General features: G+C 44.4%; 1 protein-coding gene across 2 annotated transcripts in view; it reads left to right on the top strand.

Moving 5' to 3' along the window:
* The window catches only part of OLFM3 (olfactomedin 3), a 398,230-nt gene that overhangs the window by 219,310 nt on the left and 152,335 nt on the right, over nt 1-26,585 (top strand). The window contains exon 1 of one of the 2 annotated variants that reach the window (XM_077452802.1): nt 13,780-13,945. The exons of the other annotated variant lie outside the window; for it this stretch is intronic. Coding sequence (XP_077308928.1) covers nt 13,817-13,945 — 129 coding nt within the window. The 5' untranslated portion in view covers nt 13,780-13,816. Of the gene's footprint in view, nt 1-13,779; nt 13,946-26,585 lie in introns of those variants that run through there. 2 annotated transcript variants of the gene reach the window in all.

The following is a 26,585-nucleotide window of genomic DNA, read 5'->3' on the forward strand; positions in this document are numbered from 1 at the left end:
TATTGCTACTGATACACCTGAGGAGCTAATATATTATCCACAATTATTGCCCAAGTTATAAACAATTTGGGTTTGTGTTAATGTATTGTTGTACCATGAGGATGTTATGCAATTTTTCAGCCCTAATATGGTCTTAATTTATTTAGTTTGATGTATAAATAAAGAAATTAAAATTTGTTGCCTAAAATCTGGAGTTAGACTTATCTGTAACTCTGTTTCCAGTAGTCATCCAGGACAGCCCTTGAGAGAGCTGCGTTCCTCAGGAAACATGTTGTCCTTTAAGTTTTAACTTTTTAAAGTGGTCCGTCAGGCCCATGACCAGTTATCCACAGGAACAGAAGGTTGGGTCCTGAAAAACATAATGAACAATACCACCCAACAACAACTTAAACTCTGGTGGGAACATGCTGTGCTAAAAGATTAATGGAAACAAAGTTACCGGTAAGTCTAACTCGGTTTTCCCCCAGTCGTCTTCCAGGTCAGCCCTTAAGCCCTGTGCAAACTGTTGGCGCTATATAAATCCTGAATAATAATAATAATAATATTCACCAAACTAGGGGGGACAACTGCTTGGAGGACCTTCCTCCCAAAAGCTTGGTCCTGGCTGGAGATTAGGTCCAGAAGATAATGTCGGAAAAGGGTGGAGGACTTTAAACAGGTTGCTACTTTGAAAATTTGTTCTGTGGTGGTGCAATCCTTTTCTGCCCACATAGCCATTGAAGCTCTAGTAGAGCGTGCCCCTAGACCACGCAGTGGAGAAAGCTACATGACTCTATAGCATTCCATAATGGCAGACTTAATCCACCTGGCTAAGGTTCTTGTTTCCCTTTCTGCCCGCATACAGAACAAACAGGGCATCAGACGATCCAAAGGCCCCTGACACATCAGATCCTCTCTGACAGGAAGAGACCAAGGCTGGTCTGCTGAAAAGGAGAGAGAGTAGCTGTAAAAACCAAGCCCTCTTGGGCCAAAAAGGTGCAATCAAAATTAACATTGTCTGTTCCTGTATTTGTTTAGAACTCGTGGAATCAGTTATTGGGGGAAAGGCCTAACACTTCCTTAAATTCCAGGAAATTTGAAGAGCATCGATCCCCAATGCTGGATCTCACAGATTTAGCGAATAGAAAAGCTCCAAATTTGCATTCCTGCTGGACACAAATAGATCTATCTCTTGTGTTCCCCAACACACTGTAATCTCCCCGAACACTTCCAGGTGTAATTTCCACTCTTCCTGCTACACTTCCTGGTGACTGAGGAAATCCACCACTTGATTGTGGTCCCTGCAGACAGGGATAAGAAACCATTTTCAGCCCACAAGCAGATCTGATTCAAAATCTTTATTAAGGATGGGCATCTTGTGCCCCCTTGTTTTTCCATGTACATATATTACTGTAGTTGAATTGTCAGACAAGACTAGGACATGATGTCCCCTCACCTGATCCTGGAAATAGCATATTGCTTTTGCTATATGTATATATATAAGCTCCCTCCAATTTGAGGACACCTGAGCTTCTTCTGGGGTCTACTTTTTTTGGGCCAGCCAGCCTTCAAGATATGCTCCCCAACCCCATCCGCTTGCTTCCGTCGTAAGCCTCTGTGAGATTGGAAATGACCAGGCTAAGCCCTGACTTAAATGTGTGCGGTTCCTTCACCACCATAATGCCCTCTTCATTGCCGCTGGAAGAAGTACCTTTCTGTCCAGGGCCTCCTGCCTTTTTCCCACAGAAGAAAGCTTGTAAAGGTCTTAGATGGAGTCTGACCTACAAAACAGCCAGAATTACCAATGCCATCAGGCCCTGAACCAACATAAGTTCTCGGATCAACACTGGGAGCCACCACTGGAATTCAAGTCCTACAATTGCCAGCAACACAGTGTTCACCTCCAGATTGGAAGATCCTTTGCATACCATGCACTTTAATGCTTTTATCCTGTAAGTTGCTGTCCTAATTCTGGAATAAAACAACTTTAACTGCTACACTCGGATAGCACTGCTCTCCTCTCTCCTTTTGTCTTTTAAGGTTTATATCTCCCTTTTGTCCGTGCAGTCCTTTAAGTGACCCATAAAATCAAAGGCAAGTACACTCTTTGACACTTTGGAGAGGGGAGCATCTGGCTTTGGATACATATTCCACACTGCCTGGGGATCTTCATCAAACTGAAATCTTCTTTTGTGACTGGTTGCAAAAAAATGCTTTTTCTCAGTGTCTGCCCATTCCGTAAGTACCACCTCAGACATCACCTGGTGAACTGGGAACACCTTAGAATTCTTTTTTTATAGACCTTGGTACATCACATCATGTTTGGAAAGTTGACCCTTTTCTTCCTCAATTCCTAAAGTTTTATAATGGCCCCCTAAGAGATCCTCCACATCAGGCAGAAATAACTTACATTTGGAGCCCTTCTTTTCATCTTCTCTATCCTCTTCTGGTCTGAATCCAAACTAGATGCGTCAGAGTCACTGGTTGCAAGGCTTACTGCCCTGTCTCCTACTGCATCCTGAGACCCCAAAGCTACTGATCTCCGCAAAGCCATAGGCAAAGGCTAACTGACTGTCAGGGTTGGGCTCAGCCTTTCCTTCTCAGAGCTGGCCACTCAGCTGTCAGCTAATTGCCAGCTCCGATCTCTCCACTGGTACTCAGCTGATGATGATATCCTGCTCGTCACTCTAACCTACTTAAGCTATTCAGCCCAGTGGATCTTTGCCTTCACCTGGGTCAACATCACAGAAACTATCTCCTGCGATCCTGTTCAAGACTTGCTTTGCTGACATCCCTTTTGGCTCCAGATCCTGCTTGCTGTTCAACTGCATTGATCTCTGACTTCTGGCTTGGCTGACTATCCATTCCGGTTAATGAACTTGGCTATGTTTTGACTACGTTTGTTCTTTTTACTTTAATTATTAAACAAGTGTGATTTAACTGTACTTCTGTCTCGGCCTGATTTCATGGTTTCTAACACTAATTGAAGGAGCAGGAGTTTTAATATCTGTAACAAGGTTCTTCCTTAAAAGTAGAGGATACTTCTTTCTTTACTGTACCAAAAAAGTTTGCGTAAAGGGTGTCTCCCTTCAGTAAATGGGCGACACATTATTTACAAAGCGACTCTGTGTTATCTGAAAGCATCTTCGTTCCACATTTAGCACAATGCTTTGTGGAAATGAGCTTGGGATCTTTAAGCAGCTTAGCCTACCTAAGAAATAAACACAGGAGACATGGTGGTAAATACATACTCTCTCCACCATGGTAGTGCTCACCCTGTGAACAAATATTGTTCCAAAAATCAGACCACCCCCAAGTGCCTACCAGTGTCCTGCTGGTAGTTGTCTTCCCCTGTGCTTGAGCAGACAGCAAGACCTCCAAATCATCCCCTTGCATTCTTGGGCTGTGTGGCACTCGCATTAGTACATGTAGCAGCATCCATGTGTGTGTCACTCCAATGATGCCATCTCTCCCTGGAAGTGATTCGCCAGCATCCCTGGGCCAAACGGCATCCCCTTTGGCAGGCATGCCCCCCCGCCTGAGCCGCCAAGGAGATGCATACACCACTGCCTCTAGTCCCAGCATAGGCTCAGAGGGAGGGGGAGCAGATCACCTCCTGCCCACTGCCAAGGAGAGATCACCACGGCCCATAATGTAGAAAAGACAAGAAGTGCGCCAAACTAAGTGTAGTATATAAGGTAAATTACATTTAATCTGATAAAATCACACAGCCAATTGGCTACTCACAAAATGACATTGTAGTCAGGCATAAAATGTAACGGAGGGGAGGGTAATCACAGCCACTTCTATCCGGAGGAGCGGAGATGATAAATAGCTGGAACGGCCATTAAAGATGTTCAGCAGCAGAGGCTTCAGTGTAGCAGCCTAGGTTTTGTAGAAAACGCCGCCTCATGGATGTCCAGATGATGGCAATAGGCAGTATCAGTGTCTTCTAGCTTCCGGAGAGTCCGAGAACCCGGAACCGGAAGTGCGTTTCAGCGTGGAACGCAAGCTCCGTATACCGGAAGTGACGTGTCGGCCAATCAGAAGACGCGTTTCACAATATCCATTGTTTGCTCAGTTCAGACAACTAGGCTGCTACACTGAAGCCTCTGCTGCTGAACATCTTTAATGGCCGTTCCAGCTATTGTCATTTACCTTATATACTACACTTAGTTTGGCGCACTTCTTGTCTTTTCTACATTATATTTCCTAGAGAGTTGTGCTTCTCCTCTCAAGACAGTTGCTGCCACTGGTGTTAGGAGTTTGAACTTTTATGGACCATACCTAAGGAACTCTGTGGACATTATCTGTGCTTTTTTGTGCATGTGTACATGTATATATCTGCATGTGTGTGTCTATATTTCCCCCCTCCCCCCCTCTTCCCCCCTTCCCTCCCCCCCCCCTGTTTTTTATTATAGAGGTTTTTTGGACGGTGTTTGATTTTTGCGCCATCTTATTACTATTTCTCACCACGGCCCATAAAGCCCTCTACCACCAAGATACCTGACACTACTCACCCCCCTGGACCCAGAGTCTCTCAACCACTTGTGATCCCCCGACCTCAAACCCCTCCCCCCATGCACGAACAACCCTTGAGATATGGAGCATTCCAGCGGTCCCTCAGACAACATGTCCCCTCAGATGGAGGAAACACAACTGGTCATGGGCCTGAGGGACTGTCTTGAAAAGACATAATAAAGGGCAACCTGTTACCTGACTAGTGAGAAGAGCATCACTCTCTCAAGGGCTGCCCTGCAGGATGACTAGGAGTATTCCAAGTGTATGTAGCTTTGGATAGAGTAGAGAAGGTTTAACACTGGGGAGATACTCCATAGCTGTCCTAATGACCATTGTCATTATAATGAGAAATCCAACAATATATTGTTGCAAAATGGGGTCAGGAGAAATTTCCTAATGGAGTCAACTCCTCTAGTGACTAGAGGATTTCCCCACACTTTTTGAGAGATTTCCTCCCACTTCCTGTTTTGTTCACATGATGAGAATAAATGAGTTCAATGGGACACAAAGGGCAAGAAAAAAATAACACAGTTTTATCCGTCCTGTTTTTTACAAATACTTTTAAAGCCAGACCTTTCATTTCAACAACAAGCTTTGCCTAGGATGAGTGCAATCAACACATTTTAAGCATGTTTTTCTACTGTAAAAGTATCCCATGTGTAGACATTATTATTATTATTATACAGGATTTATATTTATTATATTTATTTTATTTATATATGAGTTTTCAGGGATCGCCTGAAGATAGCGAGAGTAGGGGATAGCCGGACCAGGGGAGGTAATGAGTTCCAGAGGATGGGAGAGGCTCTGGAGAAATCCTGGAGATGGGCAATGGAGGAGCAGACGAGAGAGCTTGAGAGTAGAAGGTCTACAGCCACTGGCTGTGTTTGACAGCAGGCTTGATTGGATTAAGATCTAGAGAATTTGGACGCCAAGTCAGCACCAACTATTTGGTGTGTTCCTCAAAGCATTCTTGAACTATTTTTGCAGTGTGGCAGGGTGCGTTATTTTTTTTCAACAATTTTTAGGTAGGTGGTACATGTCAAAGTAACATCCATATGAATGGCAGAACTCAAGATTTTCGGCAGAAAATTGCTTAAAGTATCACATCCAATGGCTTGCCTTCTTCCCTTGCATTCTGGTAACATCTCTTCCCCAGGTATGCGACACAAACGCACCCAGCCATCCACATTATGTAAAAGAAAACAGGATTTACCAGACCGGCCCACTTCTTCCATTGCTCCGTGGTCCACTTCTGATGCTCATGTGCCCTTTGTAGGTGCCTTTGGCTGTGGACACAGGTCAGCAGAGGCGCCCTGACTGGTCTCCATCTAAGCAGCCCTATACACAACAAACTGTGATGCCCATTTTTTCTACTTTAAACACATCACCTTCAGGGACAACATGTGTTACTTGCTGCCTAATATATCCCACCAATATTCGGATGCCATAGTAACAAGCTAATTAATGTTATTCACTTTACCTGTCAAGGGTCATAAAGTTATTATAGTTTAAATTGAGTTGCTGTCTATGTAGACAAAGTGAAAGCGTGAAAGGGCATTTATAGAGCTGTATTCCTAGAAGTTTTAAGTCACTCATCGTTAGAAAACAAAGTTAAAGTTGCCTGAACCCATAAATAAACCGAATTTCATATAATACACACAGTTCATATAAATATTTTATTTGCCTCATTTTTTCTATCTAGCTCATATCTGACTGATTTGTTCCACCCCCACAAATGATTCTTCATTGCCATTTTAAAATTAAACATCATCAAAGGTTGGCTTCTTCTTCCATGTTTTTTGGGCTGGTCCACCAATGACATCAGTGTCACATCCCACATGTGCTGTATAAGATGGTATAAACAAAAAGACTTTGAGATATCTTACAATTTCATAGTTTACACCCAACATAGCAGCTGAGAGATTCTGGTTATAAAACTAGTGCCCTGAAAAAGTGGGAAGTGTGAAAAGTGAGAAAAAATAGGCCCCTTTTACATGGGTGTTATCCATTCCGTCACTTTTTTTCAAAGAAAAAAATGATTCAGTTTACATGCGCATGCGCTGTCTGGGTTGGTGAGTGTGTTCGGTGAGCCGTCTATTGACATATAATACCATGTATAATTCTATTTTAAATATTGATATATTTTATATACCCTATAGGAATCTTTGGTGCATCTGCTCCTGACGAGTGGATAAATCCACAAAACGCGTCGAGCTATACTTGATGACACAGCTGTATTCCATATGGATTGATCCTTACCCAGTTATTATTAATACTCCACGATATTGTTTTTATATTAGCCAATAGACCCATATATACCATGTGGGTGCACGTACCAGTTCTGGGTTTGTCGCCGTGGCATTTTTGTGCCATGGCATTTATATTTCAAAAATACCAAAAAACATTTTCTCCTTTTTATTTATTTATTTTTTGATTTTGATTCTGTGTCGTTATGATTGTATTATTCTACTCATTTTGTTCATGCCTTATGGGCACTATGTACATATATGAAATAAATAAATGCTCTCTATGCTTTTAGATGAATGTCATCAACTAAATATTATTTATTTACAATTTATCTCTACTATACAATTGCTTCAGCTAAAGTCCCAACCACCCTTCAGTTTTTATTGATTATCGGGATGGAAGCACCATGTTGTGCTTCATTTAAAGTCCCAAACTCCCCCCCTTTTGTTTATATTCTTCTACATATTTTTGGTAAAAAAAAATCGCAATAAGCGCTTATTGATTGGGTTGCACAAATGTTATAGTGTCTACAAAATAGGGGATAGTTTTATGGCATTTTTATTAATCATTTTTTTTTTACTAGTAATGGTCGGCGATCAGCGATTTTTAGCATGACTGCGACATCATGGCAGACAGATCGGACACTTTTTGTGCAATTTTGGGACCATTCACATTTATACTGCAATCAGTGCAATTAAAAATGCAGTGATTACTGTGTAAATGTGACTGGCAGTGAAGGGGTTAACCACTAAGTGGTGCTGTAGGGGTTAAATATGTCCTAGGGAGTAATTCCTCTCCATGAGACGATCGTGGGTATCCCCGCGGACATCGAGTCCGCGAGACTCGCGATCACACACACGGAGCTTGCGGTGGGCATGAATGTGCCCGCAAGCCACTTCTTAAAGAGCGACGTACAGGTACGTGATTCTGCCTGTATGTGCCCTTCTGCCACAGTATATGTGCGTGAAGCGGTCGGGAAGTGGTTCAAATAAAAGCCTTCTGTGTGCAGCAGCCCCCCTCTGCCCCCCTAATACTTACCTGAGGTCCCGCTCTGTCCAACGATGTCCACGAGTGTCTCAGCCATCTGAGATTCTCCCTCCTGATTGGCTGAGACACAACAGCAGTGCCATTGGCTTCCGATGCTGTCAATCAAATTCCGCTAGCCAATCAGGGGAGAGAGGGGGTGGGGCCAGGTCGGGCCCCGTGTCTCAATGAACACACAAAGCTGTGAATCGGCTCGGGTGCCCCATAGCAAGCTGCTTGCTGTGGGGGCACTCAACAGGAGGGAGCGGCCAGTAGCACAGAATAGGGACCCAAGAAGAGGAGGATCCAGGCTGCCCTGTGCAAATCCACTGCACAGAGCAGGTAAGTATAACATGTTTGTTCTTTTTATAGGAAAAAAACAAGACTTTACAATCAATTTAAACTTTCAGAACAAGCTTTGGAGAGAACTTCATTCTTCTAAGGTCCAAGTACCTTAGAAGAAGGGGTATATCTAGGGTTGCCACCTTTTCTTCAAGTCAAACCTGAACACTTTATCGGCACACAGCTAATTTTTTTATAGTATAAACTCTATATTCTGCAATTATGGTAAATAACATTTCTAATCATATGAAGTTAATCACAAGAGTCCCCCTTTACCACAGAGTTCACAGAGTTCCCCTTTTATATCTGAATCTGCAGAGTTCCCTTACACTGTAAGAAGGGACTCTGCAGACTCTGATGTAAGGGAGAATTCTGGGGGCTCTAACATAAGGGATGCTCTGGGAACCCTGATTTAAGGGGGAACACTGAGAACTCTGATGCACGGTGAGGACTCTGATGTAAGGGGGAACACTGTGGACTCTGGTGTAAACGGGAACTCTGATATAAGGGGTTCTCTGAGAAGTCTTATTTACCTTAGTGTACTCACTCAGAGGCAGGAGAGAGAAGGGGGAGACTTTAGTCACAGACAGGGATGGATGGTGAGCTCACTCACTCCTTGGCACCTCTCATCCAGATGTATCTAAGGCTGCTGGACTTCAAATTTCCAGCCCCCCACTTTGCTTTTCGGAGGCACAGCGCCAGGGATTGGAGTATGGGCAGACACAGAGGGGTAGGGGCGGGAGGAAGATCGAGCCCTCTCTCCTCTCCTGTGTGTATGTGTGTGTGTGTGTGTGTGTGTGTGTGTGTGTGTGTGTGTGTGTGTGTGTGTGTGTGTGTGTGTGTGTGTGTGTGTGTGTGTGTAGGGGGGGATTGTTAGTGCTGGCTTTGGGCAGTGTGAAAAAATTGTAACAGACACTCTCAACTTAGACAACTGCAGCCAGCAACCCTGCTGGGAGGCCATAGTCCATTCTGAATAATGTGTCCGGGTTTCAAGTAGCTTGAAACCTGGACACATGATTCCAAACCCGAACTGTCTGGGTGAATCCCGAGCAGGTGGCAACCCTAGGTATATCCAGAAATCATGTCCTGAAAAACTTTACTGTTATGCACATAAAAAACATATCATGGACAATTCTCAACTGTGATGTTGTAATTGCACTAAAACTGATATCACCTTAACTGGTTGCTGACCGCCGGCCGTCAAATGACGGCCAGGCGGCGCAGCTATCGTGGCGGGAGGCCGTCATATGACGGCCTCCCGTTTAAACAGGGATGCGCGCGATCGTGCGCGCGCATCCCTGTTTCTTCGGTGGCGGCGTGTCACGGAGACACCGCTCGCCACCGAAGGGGGTGAACAGCCATTCGTTATGGCTGTTTACCACGTGATCGGCCGTGATGAAGTCACGGCCGATCACAGATGGTCACACCCCCTACGTGCACGGCGCATGCGCGCGATCGCGAGCGCGCTGCGCGTGCACGTCGGTGGCGGCGTGTTCCCCGGGAACACTGCTCGTCACCGACACTGGTAAACAGCCATTGGCTGGCTGTTTACCCACGTGATCGGCTGTGATCCTTTCACAGCCGATCACTAAAATGTAAACAAACCGCGGTAACGGGATGTTACCGGGTTCTCCTCCTCACACACCGATCGTGTGTGAGGAGGAGATTGCGGTAACATCTCGTTACCGCATACAGTGTACACCAAACATACTGATTGCCCCCCCCCCCCCCAATAAAGAGGACCTGTCACCACCCCTCATAGTACCTGTCAATCACAGTCCATCAGAGTACCTGTCACAGTCCATGAGAGTATTTGAGTACCTGTCCCAGCCCATCAGAGTACCCGAGTACCTGTCCCAGCCCATCAGAGTACCCGAGTACCTGTCCCAGCCCATCAGAATACCCGAGTACCTGTCCCAGCCCATCAGAGTACCCGAGTACCTGTCCCAGCCCATCAGAGTACCCGAGTACCTGTCCCAGCCCATCAGAGTACCCGAGTACCTGTCCCAGCCCATCAGAGTACCCGAGTACCTGTCCCAGCCCATCTGAGTACCTGAGTACCTGTCCCAGCCCATCTGAGTACCCGAGTACCTGTCCCGGCCCATCAGAGTACCCGAGTACCTGTCACAGTTCATCTGAGTACCCGAGTACCTGTCCCGGCCCATCAGAGTACCCGAGTACCTGTCCCGGCCCATCAGAGTACCCGAGTACCTGTCCCGGCCCATCAGAGTACCCGAGTACCTGTCTCGGCACATCAGAGTACCCGAGTACCTGTCTCGGCACATCAGAGTACCCGAGTACCTGTCACGGCCCATCAGGGTACCCGAGTACCTGTCACGGCCCATCAGGGTACCCGAGTACCTGTCACGGCCCATCAGGGTACCCGAGTACCTGTCACGGCCCATCAGGGTACCCGAGTACCTGTCACAGTCCATTAGAGTACCGAGTACCTGTCACAGTCCATTAGAGTACCGAGTACCTGTCACAGTCCATTAGAGTACCGAGTACCTGTCACAGTCCATTAGAGTACCGAGTACCTGTCACAGCCCATCTGAGTACCCGAGTACCTGTCACAGTTCATCTGAGTACCTGTCACCGCCCTTCAGAGTACCCAAATACCAGTCACCAAACCATCAGAGTACCTGTCACCAGGCCATCAGAGTACCTGAGTACTTGTCACCAGGCCATCAGAGTACCCGAGTACCTGTCACCAGGCCATCAGAGTACCCGAGTACCTGTCACCAGGCCATCAGAGTACCCGAGTACCTGTCACCAGGCCATCAGAGTACCCGAGTACCTGTCACCAGGCCATCAGAGTACCCGAGTACCTGTCACCAGGCCATCAGAGTACTTGAGTACCTGTCACCAGGCCATCAGAGTACCCGAGTACCTGTCACCAGGCAATCAGAGTACCCGAGTACCTGTTCCAGTCCATCTGAGTACCCGAGTACCTGTCACAGTCCACCTGAGTACCCGAGTACCTATCTCCAGCCCATCGGAGTACCCGAGTACCTATTTGCAGCCCATGTCTCATAGAATATACGTTGGGGTGTTTACTTTCCAAAATGGGGTCATTTTGTGGGTAATTTCACTGTCCTGGTGGTCCAGGACCTTCAAAAGTGTGATGGGTAGGAATGAAATAAGATGTGTCATTTATGCTCCTAGAACGCCTGAACGTACTACTTCAATGTTTGGCCCATCTATGTGGCCAGGCTGTGTAAAAGTCCTACACATGTGGTATCGCCATACTCGGGAGGAGTAGCAGAATGTATTTTGGGATGTAATTTTTGCTATATACATTCTATGTGTTAGAAATATCTTATAAATTGACAATTTTGTGTAAAAAAAAAATGCGTTTTAATTTTTTTCCACATATTCCAAAAACTTCTGGAAAAAAATGAACCGTTCAAAAGACTCATTATGCCTCACAGATTATACGTTGGGGTGTCTGCTTTCCAAAATGGGGTAATTTTATGGGAAATTCCATTGTCCTGGTACTCCAGGGCCTTCAAAAGTGTAATAGGTGGTTGAGAAATGAGATGCGTAATTTTTGCTCATAGAACGTCTGAAGGTACTACATCAATGTTAGTGCTCTGTGTGTGGCCAGGCTGTGTAAAAGTCTCACACACGTGGTATCGCCGTACTCGGGAAGAGTAGCAGAATGTATTTTGGGGTGTAATTTTTGCTATATACATGCTATGTGTTAGAAATATCTTATAAATTGACAATTTTGTGTAAAAAAAAATGCGTTTTAATTTTTTTCCACATATTCCAAAAACTTCTGGAAAAAAATTAACCATTCAAAAGACTCATTATGCCTCACAGATTATACGTTGGGGTGTCTGCTTTCCAAAATGGGGTGATTTTATGGGAAATTCCATTGTCCTGGTACTCCAGGGACTTCAAAAGTGTAATAGGTGGTTGAGAAATGAGATGCGTCATTTTTGCTCGTAGAACGTCTGAAGGTACTACATCGATGTTGGTGCTCTGTATGTGGCCAGGCTGTGTAAAAGTCTCACACATGTGGTATCGCCGTACTCGGGAAGAGTAGCAGAATGTATTTTGGGGGGTAATTTGTTGTATACATATGCTGTGTGTGAGAAATAACCTGATAATATGACAATTTAGTAAAATAAAATAAAAAAAAATAAAAAATCTTCATTTTGCAAAGAATTGTGGGAAAAAATGACAACTTAAAAAAACTCACCATGCTACTTACTTAATACCTTAGGATGTCTACTTTGTAAAAAGGGGTCATTTGGGGGGTATTTGTACTTTCCTGACTAGTTAGAGTCTCAAGAAATGAGATACACCTGATGTACTGAAGGCCTGATCAGAAGTGATGAATTTTCAGTGATTGGCACCATAGTTTGTAGACTCTATAACTTACACAAAGACCAAATAATATACACTAATGTGGGTTATTTTTACCAAAGATATGTAGCAGTATAAATTTTGGCCAAAATTTATGAAGAAAAATTACTAATTAGCAAAAATTTATGACAGAAACGAAGAAAAAGGCATTTTTTTCACAAAATTTACGTTTTATTTTATTTATAGCACAAAAAATAAAAAACCCACTAGTGATTAAATACCACTAAAAGAAAGCTCTATTTGTGTGGAAAAAAGGACGCAAGTTTCATATGGATACTGTGTTGGATGACTGAGTAATTGTCATTCAAAGTGTGAGAGCGCTGAAAGCTGAAAATTGGTCTGGTCAGGAAGGGGGTGTAACTGCACTGTACTGAGGTGGTTAAAGAAAAATTTTACCCAGCATTGTAAAAAATGAAAAGTCAGCAGCTATAATTACCGTAGCTGGTGACGTTAAGAAAACAGGTACTTACCAGTCCATGGAGCCCAGTGTTGTCTTACCTACTGCACCACCAACTTTGATTTGGGAGCTGGCTGTGACTTTCTGATGCCTCACATCTGGCTCACTACTGATCATGCACATGGAGACTAGTCCTGCAGCCTCTTGGAACATGTAAAATGACCCCAATAGGCTATGTGAGGACAAGGTTCGGTGGTACCAGGCAATATCATCCTCACCCAGGTGAGGTATGAGGAAGTGGGAGTGGGTACCAACACAAAAAGGTGCTCGCTCCCTCCCCAAGAAAAAAATCTGCAACATATAGGGTGGGGGTAGGGAGAGAATAAGCAGTATTTCACTTTTTTGGTGTAGCTCCACTTTAAGCATGTGAAATCTAGTCATTCAACTACTTTCAGCTGCTGCCAAAAAAAGAGAAGCATTCATTAAAAAAATAAAAAGACGTACTTAAATATCAGGAATATCTGCCAGTTATAGCAGATGAAACTGAGTATGGTTAGAACATGTAGCAATTCTTACCTTGTATCTGTCTATGCCATCAGCCTGGAATACAGGCGGACGTAATGGAAAACTAACAGAATAATTTGGATCCAGAAACCTACTGTTCATCCAAAAAAGGCATTTTTCAGTGCAGTATTTTTCCATCCTTTATGTGTGACTAAGTTTTTTTGCTTTGTAGAGGAATTAAATAGTGCACTATGGGGCCGTATTAGGAAGTATCAAAGAATCTGGAAATAAGCTGAGTATTAAGGGCAGAATCTATAGAAGAGTCTCCTGTTGGATGCTGTTTGTGGCTCTCCGCAGTTACTCCTCCCTCTTCTTCCCATCTCTGGTGCTGATCAGTCACTATGAAAACTCATTAGCTTCCCCAGGATGGGCTCTCCGCTCCTCACACTGGGTGCTCTTCTCAGCACTATGGCAATGATCTCTAACTGGATGTCCCAGACCCTCCCCTCCCTGGCTGGGCTAAATACAACGCATATTCCCACCAGCAACTCCCTGGTAAGTGCACGCTCACCATCCCATACCTGAAATCCTTTGCTGCTGCAACATCCTTGGTTTAATCATCATTAACTCTTTCACTGCTCCAAGCGATTCAGACAGAACGTAAAACAAAACAGCACTGTTTAGTAGCAGAGAATGTTTTTCTTTTCATCTACTAATGTGATTTAAATGTAAAGACACTGCTTTATTTCATGGAAAAATTATAGGTTCAGCACTAAGTTACACTGCATTTAATTAAAGTGGTAAACAGTGTTCTCTAGGGATAACTTTTTTTAACATTAGCTAAAGTCCATAGAGAGCAGTAATGCCCAGATTGGCTGCCACCCTAAAAGGTGCTCTTGATTTTAGGTGATTTTCTTTGATAATGCTTATTTGGAATAACCTTTTTTTTTTTTTTTTTTTGATTATTTGTATATTTGTTTCGATGTAAGAAGGTGCAGATTATGAAATCTTTCCACATATTTGGTGCTGATTGGTGTGCAAGGGGTTAATTTACGCATATGATTGCCAAATTAAAGATGGAACAGCGGCTCCTATTTCTCAATGTGAGATTTTAAAGTAGCTTCATTAAGTATTTAACGATGGATGTTTCAGCTGCGGATATGTTTCAGCTGTTGGGAGTGCAGTAAGAATATTTTCAAATCTCTCTAGAATAGGCAGTGGAATCTACAGTATATTTTTATTCCAACAATCTGGTCTTCTAACAGAAATGATTATACTCTTTAGAGAAAATAACCCTTCCTATGACTTGCAGAGGTGCAGGAATTCCAAAAATGGTTAACTCCTCTGCCGTTACAGCATCTCTCCATTTTATTCAGCTATTGTTTTGGCATATATTAATCTCAGTGGTTTGACATATAGAAAGCTTTGAACTAAAGTTGGAAGTTGAAGAAACAAAAAGTTTGCTTTAAATGTAACATGGACTGCTGGTTACCGGTAAAGAACTGAACATTTTCCAAAGGGTGCAATAGTTACTTCCACAGCATGTAAGGAAAAAATTACGGTAGGTACAATTGACAGACTTTATTAGTTCATTACCTTGACGTATAAAATTAATTGAAATTGGAAGGAGTTTAGAGATAGACGTTAAAAGGTGTTTGTTGTGAATCAGCTGGAACAACAATGGAAACTGTCGTCCCAAGTGAGACTCCCGTATAGTATAGGCATTTTGTTTTTGACAAGCTTTTTTTTTTTTTTAGTACTTTTATGGTTTTGTTTTGTTAAAAAAACTAGTTAAAAATGTATGTTGATCTGGTTCTTGCGTTAAAAAATTAAATGTAGTCGGATTCATATAGCATTAGCTCTGAAACAGTAAAGTATAACTTACCGTGATGGCCGTAGTTTCCTGGAAGCAGTATGCAGCCCAAAAGCCATAAAATGCCAGCTTCCATCTGATGTTTTTACACATTAACTTTGATTTATGATTTCTTTCAAAACTCTAGGGTATTGCGTGAAGCAGCTGCTGGCTGTGTCAGGATCGCTTTTTGAGGGCCAATTTGTAGTGTTCTGTGAGTGTTATGCATCATGCTCTGTGGTAACACGTGTTGTACTTAAGGGAAACACCCCCCCCCCCCCAAAAAAAAAAAAAAAAAAAAATTCTATCTCTTAAAGCCAATTCCATTGTCTTTTTTTTGCAGCACAAATAGTAATGCATGCACATAGGTGTGAGTAGGCCCTTATGACTGTAGAACATAGATGTGAAGCTGCCACATAGGAAAGACTGAAGCCCCATACACACATTCAAATCAGATTTGTCTTCAGATTTACTAAAACCATGTAGGGCCTGCCTGACTGCATACAAATTGAAACTCCTAAGGTTTGACCTCATATTACAAGGTTTTGGTAAATCTGAAGGGGAAAAAATCTGCAGAAAATCTGATAGTGTGTATGGGGCTTTAGATTTCTGTTTAAATTATATTTTCATGCTGTAAAATGTATGTTTTATGGTTGAATCATGCCTATGTAATTTTCCTCCAGATTCGGTTTTTATTGAAACCAATTGAAACGCATTAAAACACGTCAGTGCATGTCAATTTATGTTAACGTGTGTTTTCATGTGTAGTAAACTACATTGCTGTGCGCTTTATATTAGATGTCAATGTGCATCAATGCACATCATGATGCATTGATGTAAGTCATGGTACATGTTGACTTGCATCTAACATGTGCATTTTAATGCGTTTTCATTAAGACTCCCTGATTGGCTTCAGGTGACATTCACAGATTAGGCTTCCAGGCCTGGTCATTGCAGCTCACGCAAGGTATTGCTTTGGAGAGGCATTAAAGCAGTGAGCGCATACAGTAGCCAGCATCTGTGGCCATGGGGTGCAAATTCAGGTGACTCTAGAAAAAATTGAGAGAGTTAATGTGTCTGGCATAGATGTAAATAAATACAAAATGCATTGCGAGGTGGTGTGTTGTCAAAATTTTAAGTCAGGTATGCTTTTTGGCTGTAGATGTGCATTGACAACCTATAGAAAATGAATGATCCCACTAAAAAAGAAACATTAACAGTGAATGTGCTCCTCACGCTTTGGATTTGCAAGGGAATGCTTTCATCTCTTTCTGGATGTAAATTAAACTGTTTAGATTTGCTCTGATCAGTGGCGGCTGGTGTTTTTAAATTGTTTTTTTTTTTTGGGGGGGGGGGCACTTCCCCGCCCCTAGCTGTAATTACTTGCTTAAAAAAAAGAAAAACCATTGTAATTCATCTGCATGTAGATTAGCCACTTCAGCTCTGGAAGGATTTACCCCCTTCCTGACCAGAGCACTTTTTGTGATTCGGCACTGCGTCGCTTTAACTGACAATTGCGCAGTTGTGCAACATTGCACCCAAACAAAATTGATGTCCTTTTTTTGAGCTTTTTTTTGGTGGTATTTGATCACCTCTGCGGTCTTTATTTTTTACGCTATCAACAATAAAAAAGAGAGACAATTTTGAAAAAAAAAATGCATTATTTTTTACTTTTTGCTATAATAAATATCCCCCAAAAATATATAAAAAAATAATTTGTTTTCCTTAGGGTTGATATGTATTCTTCTACATATTTTTGGTAAAAAAAAAATCACAATAAGCGTATATTGATTGGTTTGCGCAAAATGTATAGCATCTACAAAATGGGGGATATTTTTATTATGCTTTTTTTTATTAGTAATGACGGCGATCTTTATCGGGACTGTGACATTATGGCAGACACATTGGACATTTTTGACACTATTTTGGGACCATTGTCATTTATAAAGCAATTAGTGCTATAAAAATGCATTGATTACTGTGTAAAGGACACTGACAGTGAAGGGGTAATCCAGTAGGGGGCGATGAAGGGGTTAAGTGTGTCCTAAGGAGTGATTCTAACTGTGTGGGAGGGGCTACAACACACATGACAGCGATCACTGCTCTCGATGACAGAGATCACTGATCTCTGTCCTGTCACTAGGCAGAATGGGGAAATGCTTTGTTTATAGGAGCATCTCCCCGTTCTAACTCTCTCCGTGACACGATCGCAGGCACCCGGTGGACATCGAGTCCGCAGGACCCGTGGTCACAGAAAACGAGATGGGTGCGCACCGCTGGTGGGGTGCATGCACCCACACTGCTGCTTCTTATCTGTACGCCCTTATCTATACACCCAGTGCCGTTCTGCTGACGTATATCAGCGTGCGCTGGTCGAGAAGCAGTTAAAGGGCCAGACGAATGCATGGGGGAGTGGCGCCCGTGCGCCCCTAATGGACAGGCTGCCACTGGCTCTGATCCGAGGTTCTCTGAAGGTACCTTTGTTCTATTACTGGAAATTGTTTGTGTTGGGTATGAGGCACAGTGTACTGTATTTGCTTGTTTATGAGTTTGCAACATTAACAGCACCCTTTCTGAAGAGGCATATGCAGGCTTTCAGCTCTGCATTTTGTCACAGTATTTCTAGCACAATGTGGTTTGAAACGGGGAATATTTTGTGTATTCAAGTTATTATTTTATCAAACTAGAAAGCTCATAGATTGAAAGATATCTCATTGAGCATAATGTGAAGATATCTTCCTGACCTTGAATGACTCATTGTACAACCTGGACCCTTCACAGTCGTCACCTGACAGCGACAGTGGTGAACATATGCTTTTTCTGATCTATTGTTCTTCTGTGTAGAAGAGAGAGGATCGGTACCTGTTCCTAGGATGGTTTTCTTCCAGGTTGGAAAATGTTCCTATGTGACAACGGGCACCGCTGACTGCCTAAGGTGCTTGTTATCGCTCTTGAGAAGAGGAGAAATGATGTGATTGTTGGAGGCGATGCAAGAGATACAAAGTCTTGCCTGCTTTTATCAGGACAGTTGTGAACATCCTTACTTAAAGCAGACCTATATGCTGTCAACTCATGTTAACTCAAACCTAAGTTAGCAGTCTTGCTGGGGTGAACGAGAGTAGCAGATTGGTTGAAACCATTTTAATTTCTGGAGCAAATGCTCTCTACTGGCAACCATTGGTTAAAGTTAAGATGTTTGGTCATGTGATCTCTGCTGAAAAAAGAGGATATAATCTAAATTCTGATCCTTCTCTTCAGCACAGATCATGTAACTAAATATTTGCAGGAGGAAGCTTGGGGCACTTTTTTTTTTTTTTTTAAGGAAAAGGTATCATAGGTAGGTTTGATCTTTGACTGAAGGTTAGGGAAGAGTCGAACACCCCCCCCCCCCCCCCCCCCCCCCGGTGCGAACAGACAAAAAATTAGTGCGAATATGCGAACACCGTTAAAGTCTATAGGACACAAACGTGAAAAATCTAAAGTGTTCATTTTAAAGAGGAAGTAAACCCTGATGGGTTTACTTCCTCTTTGATTCCTTGCAAAGGCAAAGCATAATGGACTACTATGCATCGCATAGTAGTCCATTATGTGTCACTTACCTGACACAGGAGCCAGGAAAGTCACTGCTGTCCCCTGTAGTCCGGAGCATCCATCTTCTTGGTGGGTCTCGCTGCTCCGCCGCTGTCATTTGACAAAGCCGCAATGACGTCACTCCCGCGCATGCACACGGGAGCCGCCACTCGCGGCATATCGCCGTTGACAGCGGCGCGCTCAATGCCTGTCTTTCGGCAAATATCTCCTAAACCGTGTAGGTTTAGGAGATATTTCTTGGACCTACAGGTAAGCCTTAATCTAGGCTTACCTGTAGGCCCAAGTGGTTTGTAAGGGTTTACAACCACTTTAAAGGCTTATATGCAAGTTATTGCCATAAAAAGTGTATGGGGACCCGGGTACTGCCCCAGGGGACATGTATCAATGCAAAAAAAAGTTTTTAAAAGTAGCTTCTTTTTTCAGGAGCAGTGATTTATTAATGTTTACAGTGAAACAATAAAAATGAAATATTCCTTTAAATATCATGCTGGGGGGGGGGGGGGGGGGTGGTGGTCCCTTAGTCTGCCTATAAAGTGGTGCATCTCGCATCTTTCTCATGTGTTTTACTGTGCTGCAGCAAAATTACATTTCTAAAATAAATGTCATTTAAAATTGCTTGCGGCTGTAATGTATTGCCGGATCCCTGCAATATAGATAAACATTGGTGTGGGTTCCCTCCCGGTCCATACCAGGCCCTTAGGGTCTGGTATGGATATTAAGGGAAACTCCATGCCAAAGTAAAAAAAAACAGCATGCCACCCCAAAATATATATATAACTTTGTGTCTGGTATGGATTTTAAGGGGAACTCCACTCCAAAATACCCTTATCTGAGTAAGCAGGCCAGGAAAGGGGGGTCGAGCAAGCGCCTCCACCCCACCTCCTGAAGTATACCAGGCCACTTTCCCTCAACATTGGGAGGGTCCCCTCCAAAGCACCTTGTCCCCACAACCCTGGCCATTGGTTGTGGGGGTCTGCGGGCAGGTGTCTTATCGGAATCTGAAGCCTCCTTTAAAAGATCCCACCCCCTATATAAATGAGCATGTTGAGGGCAAGGGGGCGCTCGCTCGTCCCCCTATCCTGGCCTGCCAGACTACTTGCTCAGGTAAGGGTCTGGTATGGTATGGATTTGGGGGGGGGGGGGCACTCCAATTTTTTTTCTTATTTTGGCATGGAGTTCCCCTTAAAATCTATGCCAGACCCAAAGGGCCTGTTATGGATCTTGGGGGGGGACCCCACACCATTTTCTTTTTTTACATTTTGTTGTGGAGTTCCCCCAAAAATCTATACCAGACCCAAAGGGCCTGGTATGGACTGGGGGGGGGGCATGCCTTTTCTTTTCTTAATTATGTCATTGGGTTCCCCTTAACCACTTCAATACACTATATTATATACTGTACACTGCAATATATACCCTGCACTGCATTATATATATATACTCTAGACTGACTGCACTATATACTCTGAAATGCAGTATATATATATATATATATATATATATATATATATATATATATATATATATATACTATACAGACTGTACTATATAATCTAAACTGCAGTATATATGTAGCACTAACCACCGAAGGAGCTGCTGGTTTGATTGGGCTTACCGTTGCCTTCTTCACCTCGATTTGCGTCTAAGGGTTTCCCGTGATAGATGGCCCAGAAACTTTAGAGACTGACGACAGATCCGCTTACCGTATATACTCGAGTATAGGCCGACCCGAATATAAGCCGAGGCCCCCAATTTACCCCCAAAAAAACTGGCAAACTTATTGACTCGTGTATAAGCCGAGGGTGAGACATGCCTGTCCATCCCTGTGTGTGTGTCCGTCCATCCCTGTGTGTCCGTCCATCCCTGTGTGTCCGTCCATCCCTGTGTGTCCGTCCATCCATCCCTGTGTGTGTGTGTGTCCATCCATCCATCCATCCCTGTGTGTGTGTGTCTCCATCCATCCATCCATCCATCCCTGTGTGTGTGTGTCTCCATCCATCCATCCATCCCTGTGTGTGTGTGTATCCATCCATCCCTGTGTGTGTGTGTGTCTCCATCCATCCGTGTGTGTGTGTGTGTGTGTGTGTGTGTGTGTGTGTGTGTGTGTCCAGCCTACCTGTGTCCCGAGCCTTTGTCCCGAGCCTCCGTCCCGTGCCTTGCCTCCTTGCCTCCGTCCCGTGCCGTGCCTTGCCTCCTTCCCGTGTCGTGCCTTGCCTTGCCTCCGTCCCGTCCCGTCCCGTGCCGTGCCTTGCCTTGCCTCCGTCCCGTGCCCTCTTCGTCGGCGCCTCGGCGGCCATTGTAAAATTCAAAAGCCGCGCCTCCGCCTTCGCCTGTGATAGGCGGAACACTGAATTTCCCAGCAGCCTGTGTTCCGCCTATCACGGACATCGTATCATCCTCGTCCGTAGTACGAGGATGATACGATGTCCGTGATAGGCGGAACACAGGCTGCTGGGAAATTCAGTGTTCCGCCTATCACAGGCGAAGGCGGAGCCGGAGGCGCGGCTTTTGAATTATAGAATGGCCGCTGTCTGTCTGCTCGACACGCTGATCGAGCGGGCAGACAGCGATGACTCGAGTATAAGCCGAGGGGGGCACTTTCAGCCTCAAAAAAGAGGCTGAAAATCTCGGCTTATACTCGAGTATATACGGTAAATGGATTTTTATTTGCAAAAATGTAGTTAACGAACAGTCTCTTAGTATGGGATCAGAGGGTTAGGAAGAAAGTTCAGATACTCTTATGCCACGTACACAGGACCAGACTTTTTGACAGCAAAGGTCAGACAGAACAAGTCCTTTGCTTGCCAAAAATATGGCAGACTTTAGAAATAGAACATGTTTTAAATTTTTCCACCTGAACTCCGCCGGACCGAGAAATCCATTCGTGTGTATGCTAGTCCGACGGACAAAAACCCGACGCTAGGGCAGCTATTGGCTACTGGCTACTATATAATCTAAACTGCAGTATATATGTAGCACTAACCACCGAAGGAGCTGCTGGTTTGATTGGGCTTACCGTTGCCTTCTTCACCTCGATTTGCGTCTAGGGGTTTCCCGTGGTAGATGGCCCAGAAACTTTAGAGACTGACGACAGATCCGCTTAAATGGATTTTTATTTTGCATCTTGACCTCTAATAATTCTTCAACTGCCCTAATGCTGCACATGTGATCAGTTATGACACCAGCCATTGGATGGTTTGAAAGTTTGGTTGAGAGCACAACCAATGTGAAAGTTAGCATTTCCAGCATGCCGGCAATGTAAGGCCGCGTACACATGGGCGGACTGTTCGCCCAACTTTGTTCGTCAAACAGTTTGACAAACAGTCCGCTCAAAATTAGCATGAGCGGACTTGACCACACACGACGAACGAACAGTCCGCTGAAAACTTGCGCGATGACGTGAACGGCACGTACGACGGGACGAGAAATTCGGCGTCCGATACACTGCAATGCAACCTTCGCCGTGTAAATTCTTTCTGCGCATGCGTGAGACTTAGTTTGCCGAACAAGCCTACACACGAGCGGACTGTTCGCTCAAACCAAGTTTCAGCGGAAATTCCGAAAAACTTTGTTCGTCAGACTGTCCGCTGAAACTGTCCGCTGAAGCCCACACACGAGCGGACTGTCCGCTGAAACACTGTTCAGCGGACAAAGTAGGACGAACAGTCCGCCCTTGTGTACGCGGCCTAAGTGTTTTTTAAAACTGGGTTTACTCCCGCTTTAATTACTAGAACATTAAGGAAAGTGTGACCTGGTACAGTCGAATGGCAGGCCTACATCCCTAATATAAGTTTACAAGAGAGGGGGTCATCTTAATTAATAGTTTACTATTCCTCAAATAGTGAATATTTAAAGAGGAACTGCAGTCTGCTCACATAATTTGTAATAAAAACATCTTTGCCATTCTGAAGATTCTCTTTGCATATCATTTTCATATATACTGTGATTCTGTGCTTGCCAAATATGCTGCAGAAATCTCCCTCCACTGAATCTGGCTGCAAACATTTTAACTTTGTCAGCTGAAGATGCTGCCTGTTCACTTACATAGACACATAGAGGCACATCCACAGCTCTGCAGCTCTCATTGGCCCTCTTATGACTCATCCTCCCTCCCTTCCTGGCAAACTCTCATGAGAGTGAGAGAGAGAGCTGTGCATGATGTCATAAATATAGGCTTTTTACCAGACAAGAAACAGCAAGTGGGCTGTATAATGTATTTACTGGCAGAAAAAAATGTTTTACTATCCAAAGTTAAAACAATAAGGGCAGAAGAGTTAATAGATGAAAACATGAACAAACGACTGAAGTTCCACTTTAATCTAGCTAAAGTAAGTAAGCAGAATAAACTATCATGTTGATTTAGAGAGGTATTTTTTGTATTCAGAAGGTTGAACTGAACCGTTTTCTACTTGTGACTAGTGATGGCCGAACGGTTCGCCCGGCGGTCGTTTCGCGGCGAATTTCCGACTTTCGCCGTCCGCGGGTTCGAACGCCTTTTTCCGTCGTTCGCCCCGGCGGACTTACGTGTTTAATGTATACAAGAACTTTAACCTTTCGTGACACGTTTATCATGTGTTACAGGACAACCAATTGAGACATGACAGCTCATGGACACTTGGACATTCCCCCTAACCTATAAATACACCCGATCCGGTGGCCATTTTACATTCTTTCTTCTGTCACTGTAGGGAAAGGATCCTGTGTGGAGTAGGGACAGAGAAAACGCTAGCTATTTGGTACACAAAAGTTCTTTTCAGGACTGGTATAGGTGTTAGGTCAGCAGCCTGAGTTTCTTTTGTCAGTTTAGATAAAGGGACAGAGCGCTGTATGCTGCTATTTTAGGGACAGCTCAGCCAGATTAGTCTTTCTTCATCATCATCATCATCATCATCATTAGCTGTTACTATCAGGTCCACAAAAGAGCTGTTCCAGCTAATCGTTCCAGCCTACTCTTTTTTGCCAATTTGTATAGGGACAGGCAGGAAGCAGTGTGTCAGGCAGTGAGGATAATTTTAAAGACTTGCTGTTACTATTAGTTCCACAAAGGTTCTTTTCAGGACTGGTATCAGTGGTACGGTAATAGGCTTGTACACGTATAATATTCTTTCTTCCAAATATAGAAAGAATATTATACTTGACTGCTGCCCTTCTGCTGCAGTCTGCTAATCATTCACAACTCACTTGTTCCACAAAGCTCTTTATCAGGACTGGTAACTTGGTCTGTCTAGGGTGCTACGGTACATAGGCTTGGGTGCGGTACAGTCTGCTGTTCTGTAAGGACCGCTATCGGTCCACAATACATAGGGTTGCCGTGCACTACTGCTGACCGCTGCCCTATACTGCAGCAGTCCTTCAGCGGTATAGGGACTGACGCACAGTCTGCTAAACACTAATACACAACCTGCTTGGTCCACAAAAGTTCTTATAAGGACTGGTAACTTGGTATAGGGTGCTACGGTACATAGGCCTGAGTGCAGTACAGTCTGCTGTTCTGTAAGGACCGCTATCGGTCCACAATACATAGGGTTGCCGTGCACTACTGCTGACCGCTGCCCTATACTGCAGCAGTCCTTCATTGGTATAGGGACTGACGTACAGTCTGCTAATCACTAACACACAACCTGCTTGGTCCACAAAAGTTCTTATAAGGACTGGTAACTTGGTATAGGGTGCTACGGTACATAGGCCTGAGTGCAGTACAGTCTGCTGTTCTGTAAGGACCGCTATCGGTCCACAATACATAGGGTTGCCGTGCACTACTGCTGACCGCTGCCCTATACTGCAGCAGTCCTTCATTGGTATAGGGACTGACGTACAGTCTGCTAATCACTAACACACAACCTGCTTGGTCCACAAAAGTTCTTATAAGGACTGGTAACTTGGTATAGGGTGCTACGGTACATAGGCCTGAGTGCGTTACAGTCTGCTGTTCTGTAAGGACCGCTATCGGTCCACAATACATAGGGTTGCCGTGCACTACTGCTGACCGCTGCCCTATACTGCAGCAGTCCTTCAGCGGTATAGGGACTGACGCACAGTCTGCTAAACACTAACACACAACCTGCTTGGTCCACAAAAGTTTTTATAAGGACTGGTAACTTGGTATAGGGTGCTACGGTACATAGGCCTGAGTGCAGTACAGTCTGCTGTTCTGTAAGGACCGCTATCGGTCCACAATACATAGGGTTGCCGTGCACTACTGCTGACCGCTGCCCTATACTGCAGCAGTCCTTCATTGGTATAGGGACTGACGTACAGTCTGCTAATCACTAACACACAACCTGCTTGGTCCACAAAAGTTCTTATAAGGACTGGTAACTTGGTATAGGGTGCTACGGTACATAGGCCTGAGTGCGTTACAGTCTGCTGTTCTGTAAGGACCGCTATCGGTCCACAATACATAGGGTTGCCGTGCACTACTGCTGACCGCTGCCCTATACTGCAGCAGTCCTTCATTGGTATAGGGACTGACGTACAGTCTGCTAATCACTAACACACAACCTGCTTGGTCCACAAAAGTTCTTATAAGGACTGGTAACTTGGTATAGGGTGCTACGGTACATAGGCCTGAGTGCGTTACAGTCTGCTGTTCTGTAAGGACCGCTATCGGTCCACAATACATAGGGTTGCCGTGCACTACTGCTGACCGCTGCCCTATACTGCAGCAGTCCTTCATTGGTATAGGGACTGACGTACAGTCTGCTAATCACTAACACACAACCTGCTTGGTCCACAAAAGTTCTTATAAGGACTGGTAACTTGGTATAGGGTGCTACGGTACATAGGCCTGAGTGCGTTACAGTCTGCTGTTCTGTAAGGACCGCTATCGGTCCACAATACATAGGGTTGCCGTGCACTACTGCTGACCGCTGCCCTATACTGCAGCAGTCCTTCAGCGGTATAGGGACTGACGCACAGTCTGCTAAACACTAACACACAACCTGCTTGGTCCACAAAAGTTTTTATAAGGACTGGTAACTTGGTATAGGGTGCTACGGTACATAGGCCTGAGTGCGTTACAGTCTGCTGTTCTGTAAGGACCGCTATCGGTCCACAATACATAGGGTTGCCGTGCACTACTGCTGACCGCTGCCCTATACTGCAGCAGTCCTTCATTGGTATAGGGACTGACGTACAGTCTGCTAATCACTAACACACAACCTGCTTGGTCCACAAAAGTTCTTATAAGGACTGGTAACTTGGTATAGGGTGCTACGGTACATAGGCCTGAGTGCGTTACAGTCTGCTGTTCTGTAAGGACCGCTATCGGTCCACAATACATAGGGTTGCCGTGCACTACTGCTGACCGCTGCCCTATACTGCAGCAGTCCTTCAGCGGTATAGGGACTGACGCACAGTCTGCTAAACACTAACACACAACCTGCTTGGTCCACAAAAGTTTTTATAAGGACTGGTAACTTGGTATAGGGTGCTACGGTACATAGGCCTGAGTGCGTTACAGTCTGCTGTTCTGTAAGGACCGCTATCGGTCCACAATACATAGGGTTGCCGTGCACTACTGCTGACCGCTGCCCTATACTGCAGCAGTCCTTCATTGGTATAGGGACTGACGTACAGTCTGCTAATCACTAACACACAACCTGCTTGGTCCACAAAAGTTCTTATAAGGACTGGTAACTTGGTATAGGGTGCTACGGTACATAGGCCTGAGTGCGTTACAGTCTGCTGTTCTGTAAGGACCGCTATCGGTCCACAATACATAGGGTTGCCGTGCACTACTGCTGACCGCTGCCC

The sequence above is a fragment of the Lithobates pipiens genome, unplaced genomic scaffold (assembly GCF_037356315.1).
Source record: "Lithobates pipiens isolate NorthernLeopardFrog02 unplaced genomic scaffold, aLitPip1_a1.2 Scaffold_23, whole genome shotgun sequence".
In the NCBI taxonomy this organism is placed as follows: Eukaryota; Metazoa; Chordata; class Amphibia; order Anura; family Ranidae; genus Lithobates; species Lithobates pipiens.